The following is a 6,790-nucleotide window of genomic DNA, read 5'->3' as shown; positions in this document are numbered from 1 at the left end:
AAATGAATAAGCATGTTCATGTTAGGAACAAAGCAATATAGACTGAGGTGCTTGTCAAAAACCCTAATGCATTTTCGATTACCTTGATTTCTCACTTCACATTTCCTAATATGTTTCTGATTTTGTCTTTTAAAAGAAGTTCTCAGAGGTTTTAGAATCAGGACCACAACCTGGCCAGAAAGTGGCTGAAAGTGGTGGGAATAGTTTTGTGATTTCTTTTATTGAGACAGGTGATGTGGACACTTCTGTTTCAATCTATTTCTAGTTGTTTATCTCCATGTAAGGGGGAGGAGATGGGGAAGGAAGTATCCATGCATAACTTTCTAATTCCCTCAAGGATATCATTGTGTTATTATACGATAAATGTTCCATTGTATAATAGGATCTGTATGTCAAGGCTCTGAAACTTGAATTTCCAAATACCATGCAAGAAATTTGATCAAAGTGCTTTCAGTGTAGGAGATATTTCACTATAATATTTAACAGTAGGTCTAATAAAACAGTACTTTATTTGAATGCTGTTGAGTGACAATAATAAGATTCCCATTTTTACACAGAGTCCACCTTCACTTGATTGTTGTTCGTAATTAATGGAGAAGGTTTACTTTTCATCCTGTCTCCCACATCATTAGAACTATCCTGGAAAAAATTTTTTGCTGTACAAAAAGTGACAATAATTCTCTTGTATTCTCTTCTGAAGTTCTGGTTCAGGAGTCCATATATTATAGCATTAAGGCAGCTGTTGAAATATGCCATGTAATAACTAGTTACAAACAACCACTCTGGAATCCTAGGGATTACAGCCTCTGGGTTGACAGCCACAGCAAGGCCTATAAAGTTCAAAGGAGCCCAGCAGACTGCAAACAACACAAATACCACAAACATGGTTACAAAGTTTCTAAAGTCATGTGGTCTCAGCCTGGGGTTGTTATCTGGTTTAACCCTTCGCCTTACCTGAATAACAAGGATCCATATTCTCAAGTAACAGAAAGTAACAATGGCTATGGGGAGCAGGAAATGGAAAAACACAACTGCTATTGTATATGCTGAGCTCACTGATTGTGCAAATGTACATGAGTAAATCCTGGGGTCATACTGCAGTGATCCCACAAAAAGGTTGGGCACGATAGCAACAAATGTTAGGACCCAGATAAGAACAACGTAGCACAATGAATTCTTGTTGCTGTACAGCTTGTCATATTTGAGACTGTGGCAGATATAGCAGTACCGATTGATAGCGATGCCTGTAATATTGAAGATTGATCCAATGACACTTAGGCCCATCAAGAAGCCACTAATCTGGCACTGAAGGTATCCCAGATTCCATCCATTGTGAAATACAGATGTGAGCACCAGTGGATATGGGTAGATTGCTACAACCAAGTCTGCAACTGCCAGGCTTACAACAAACACATTTCCTGTAAAATAAATATAAGAGGCAAATATTAGTTTTTCTTCTGCTCCTTTCTGTCACTTCTGCTCTCAATATGTTAATGAGCAGCTTTAGTGGAACTCTTTAAATGTAATTATTGTCTACTTTCTAGATTAAAATTTATTGTCATTTATCAGAAATAAGACCCTCCTTATTAACCTAAAGAGGAAGTAGCTTAACTTAAAGATGCACCTTTTAAAAGAAACTGTCTTTAATTACCATGACCTAATATTTTTATAGTTTCATTTGGATTCTTCCAATCACACAGACTCAGTATTCATGTAAAATAAAAATATTCATAATTTTAAGTCTTGCTTTGCTTTTATATGGTCTCTCTTGAAAAATCAGCAGAAATAATATTACTACTAATAAATTGCAACCCACATTTACTTTCTATATTTAATTTAATTCCCTTTCCTTACAGGATCCCTTAACTTTTCCAGCCCTGAAATTAAAATTATTATTTTTTCCCATTTGTATTTCAAGTTTCCATTACTTTAATGTGACTGGTTTTGAATCTTATGGCTAGCACTTAATTAAACTTAACTTCTGAGAGTCTAGCTGAACACAAACTAAGCTCTTTTTCCTAAATTAAGAGACACACTCTTCAGTAAAAGAAGTGGTGCTGGGCAGTGACCTTGACAGTTCCCAGACAGTATTGATGCCATGCTCTTCTCTGCCTCAAAACTGGAAAATTAAGCAATGATCCATTATCTTGGTTCACTTTTTAATTGAAACAAAGAAAGACCATTTTAGACTGTGTTAGTTCTTGATAGAAGCTCTCTCTGTTCTTCAAAGATAGTGGAATTCATCATAACTACATGTTTTGAATATATTTTTGAGCATAGATTATATGTTCTTTTTTTAGTTGCCTAAATGGTAATTCATCTGAATTCCTCCCAGCAATTCTAGTTTCTAAGGTCACAACATACATTGATACAGCTTTTGTCCATTTCTAAAAAATAATTACTACATGTATTGGTCTAGTTATTCATGTCCATATCTACGGAAAGCTATAAATGCATATATATATACATGCATGCATGTAGGGAGATAAATGTGTGCGTATACACAGGTATGTGTGTGTCTGAGATTATATTTTGGAATTCTGCAATTATTCACTGAAGATGAAATACGAGCTACTATTGCAACCTATAAGAAAATATATTGATAGTTTCATATGACATAGAATTTCATTATTAGTACAAAGGGGGCTTGGTGAACTGTTTTGTGCATTTATTTTGAGCAGACAAAATACAAATAGATAAAAATAGGTTAAAAGAAAAGGTTAAAGTATCTATGGACCAATAGGGCATTTTAGCTGCTATAATTCTCAAAACTACTTTTTCAACATATTATCACAAACATCTTAAAATGCATATCCTTTCACTAATCTTACACATAAAATGGCCAGGTAGAAATATTAAATCTGCAAACACCTACAGAGAAAAACATAGAAATTAATCTGACTCAGGATGCTGCATATTCACTTTTGTTTAAAATTTGATACATGCACAAAATACCACATCTGATATTTATACTAATAGCAGCTGGGAAAAAATAGCATCAGTTAAAAGATTACTACACTGGTTTCCATGGATTTTGCATTTATGAACCATTTTCTCTTCATTGTGTCTTTAGTTGCTTCTTTTGCCTGGGAATTCACTGCCAGACTGAAATATGCTTATCCTTAAAGCTTTAGAAGATTTCAGATCATTTCAGCACAAACGTCAGAGGTTCTTTAAGCAGAAGATAACAAAGAAAAAAAACCATCACTGTAGGAATTTAACCTTGACACAGTGGCAAGTGATACAAGAATAAAAGAGACTAGATGAAACTTGGAGCTCTGTGCTTTGTCTTATGAATTGAGAAGTGGAGAATGAATGAAATTATGCTGTTGGCAAGTTTTTTCCCTGTCCAGAATATGGTGGGTTTGATGAAATATTTATGTCTCTGGATGGGACACAGAACCGGGACACTTATTTAAACGTAATACCTAAAAGAAATCTATTTATATATGCTTATACATTTTCTGCTTAGCTGGAAACTGTCCATCCCAAAGCTTCTCTCTTTGCCATCCACTGAAACATTTGCTGATGTTCTCCATTAATAGTGCCAACATTATTTACCCACTTGAGCCAAAAGATTCAGCTATAAACACAAAGCTAAACGGGTTTTTTCCTGTTGCTGAAAGAAGACAGGTGGTATACTTCAGTTTTAACAACCCTATACTTTGGAAACAGCTGAGTCCAGGAGAAGTAAGCACTCTTTCTGAATCAGCCAAATTTCAGGCTTCTATAAACTGGTGTGCCATGGTTGTCTCATCTTCTCAGTTGGCTGCTGTAGAGCAAGAAACTGAAAGTCTGTTCACACAGAAAACTGAAAGCTGTTTCATACAGAAATTGGAGGGTAGCAGGATACCCTGGCAGCCTGCCTTATTAAAAAAAATCATGACCTTGGAAACAAAGTCCCAGGCAGCTAGCTCCTGGTTTTGTGTCAGCTGTCTGACCAAAGCTTTGGGCTAGAAAATACCTGGAAACCAAATACCTGTTTGCAGAGAGGACTTTTAACCTGCCTTTCAGGAAGGGTTATCTTCAAACTTGAGTTCAGATACATTTTCCATGTAAGCACAACAACTTTGTCATTAAGATAAAATAGAAAATGTAAGTAAAAATTTATTTGGGATTTGTATGTTTGTTGTATATTTTGAGGTTCATTGTTTCAGACTCGAGTCAGATGTTGAGCTTTCATATGTTATACAGTATACACAATTTTAAATTATGAACCTAGATTTAGGCACCCAACGTTATTGGAAAAGAGTGATATTTTATGAAATTCCCATGTATTTGATGGCATATTATGAAATTAAACTGTTATCTTTGTGGAACACTTGGTGTTGTAGAGGTGAGTACCATTAAAAAAAAGATATAGGAAAAAACTAATTATTATCTTCAGGGTTGGATTTGAAGAGAATGCTATAAACAAAGCCTAAAGCGCCATATTGAACGCTCTAAAAAAAGCCACAAAACCAAAATTAATAGCTCTTCTTTGAATAAAAAGTATTCATTATCTCTACAGAGTGAAAAAAAAGTGATTTATATAACTAAAGAATGCATTACTGTGCATTAACACCAGCTGGCTGAATTGAGGTTGAATTTCTTGACTTTGGCATAAGTCAAATAAACTTGAATAAATTTAAGCAGATACTATGCTATGAAAGTATATGGGAAGAAAGATAATCTACTGGTTACCAGCTTTAGCAGGCTATGCTTTTAGATGCAGTCTAAAGGATGTTCCATTAAATATTTTCACCACTTTTACTGAAAAAGACACCTGTCTGCTCAGCAAACACATAGCAACATCATACCTCCCTAATGAATAAAAAACTGCACTAAAGTAACAGAAAACAAACAAGTGCTCTGTGAGACAATTTGACTTTTCCAAGAACAAAATACAACATAAACTGAGTGTAAAAATGGTGACCTTAATAGATTATCAACAAAATGCTTATGGGTTTAAGTGTCATGATATCAAAATGAATGAGAGCATCAGATAAGAACTACATGATGTAGCTGTATCAGTAGCAACTTGTAGCTGCATAACATATACAAATGACTGTGTGGGTTGTTATTCCCTGAAATTAGTGCTAAGTATGTCCTGAAGTTAACAGGAATAAGAAAATTTCCAGAAATTTCTAACAACATGAATAAGTGCAGAACATTAATGGAAAAAAAAAAATACTTAGCCTAAGTGGTGCTGAATGCCCCCCATAGGTATAGATTGAAGGGTTGAGCACTTTGCAAGCAGATCACAAAGGACTAGTTCTTTTTGCAATTTTAGAACTGAGGAAAGTGTGGTCTAAAGAGCTCTTTTGTCAAGTGCTGAGACTGAAGTATTTTAAGTCTTCCAAAACTTTAATCCTGGGGAAAAATCTATACTGTAAAAAAGTATCTATAGATATCTATGGAAGAAAATAATGCTTTAAAGCATTACAGACCCCAGCTAAAATTTTTCAGTACTAAGGAAATCTGCATGAATTTTAGAGATCTCATTTTCCTAGCAACATTGGCCAGGCGCCTATTCTTTTTTCCAAGATATTCCTGTACCTTTTAACATTGGTTGCTAGGTCACTATTTCTGTTCACCCATTTCAAATTATTTCCTGTATAAATAATGAAATGGCTTCTTACAATAAATGCTTTCCAGACAACATCATATTTTCATCATGATGGTGCATGTTGAAGCATATAACATTTTGTTTCCTGTTTATGCATTTCAGCTCAGCATAAAGACTTTAAAGCTCTCAGCAAAATTTGGTGCAACCTAAGTGGAGATGGTTTTGCTTTTAGGTAAGACTAAACAGTACATGCAGCTATCATTTGAAGTCATGTATGAAGTTTTTGTTTCAGTGGCCATCAACTAAAACTTTTCATGGTTGGTAAGTATATCTTTAAGGAAAGAGGATAGTGTAAACATCTACAGTGTTGGACTAATTACCAGATCAAACTTAATTTCCAACCACTAGGTCCATGCTATTCTTATCTAATAACACTTTATCACCTGTCAGATACAGCCAGATATGCTGGTCATTTCTGATTGTTTCCTAACAAGGCTTAACAGGATGCTTTGCTATAAATTTGGATCAACTTTTCTAGAAGTCCTGATGTATTCACATATAATATTGTTAAGATTATTACGTACACAGCTTTTATATATTTAATGGCACTATTTTTTATTTACTATTTATTTAAGGTACTGATTTTTTGATCACTCTAATACTTCTGTTTTTCTTCAATGATAGAATTTTTTTAATTTTATTTTATTTTTGGCATTTTGAAATGTTTCTGGTTAATCCAATCCTTTCCCAAAATGTTAATCTGGGTGTTTATGCTGTCTAAAAACAAGACTAAGATTAGGTGCATGCAACTGGGGGCTTGGAGATGCAGAAAAATTAAATGTGGTACCTCATAGTTATAACTAAACACAGCATCCCATTTTCATATCTAGCAAAAGTGACAGTATTGACAGATGTCAAAACAGCTGGTTTAGAAAACTAGTAACTTCTGTTCACAACTAAATGGTAGGAGTGACTAAGTCTCTGATTATAGAATATAAAGCATCACATGAATACGGGCTAGTTTATGAAGAAAGCAGAATTAGAAGGCTAAGCATAATGCTCAATATTATATGTTTCATTTTACCACTATAAGCTGAACTTCTTCCGTAGAAAAGCATTTTCCTAGGCCTCTGCTTCTCTCATGATTGTTTCCCTGCACAAAATATCATCTCAGTGACAAATATTAACACTATTTCATATTCCATGAACATTTTTGCCCTGAATGTTGTTCCATTAGCACTG

At 34.4% G+C, this 6,790-nt stretch overlaps 1 protein-coding gene across 1 annotated transcript in view; it reads right to left on the bottom strand.

The window, feature by feature from the left end:
* Positions 1–541: 541 nt before the first annotated feature.
* The window catches only part of MTNR1A (melatonin receptor 1A), a 47,585-nt gene continuing 41,336 nt past the window's right edge, over positions 542–6,790 (bottom strand). The window contains exon 2 of the mRNA XM_005149056.1: positions 542–1,418. Coding sequence (XP_005149113.1) covers positions 550–1,418 — 869 coding nt within the window. The 3' untranslated portion in view covers positions 542–549. The remainder of the gene's footprint in view (positions 1,419–6,790) is intronic.

Source organism: Melopsittacus undulatus, chromosome 7 (assembly GCF_012275295.1).
Source record: "Melopsittacus undulatus isolate bMelUnd1 chromosome 7, bMelUnd1.mat.Z, whole genome shotgun sequence".
NCBI classification, from domain to species: Eukaryota; Metazoa; Chordata; class Aves; order Psittaciformes; family Psittaculidae; genus Melopsittacus; species Melopsittacus undulatus.
Note: the sequence above shows the minus strand (reverse complement) of the source record. Positions and strands in the feature narration are given on the sequence as shown.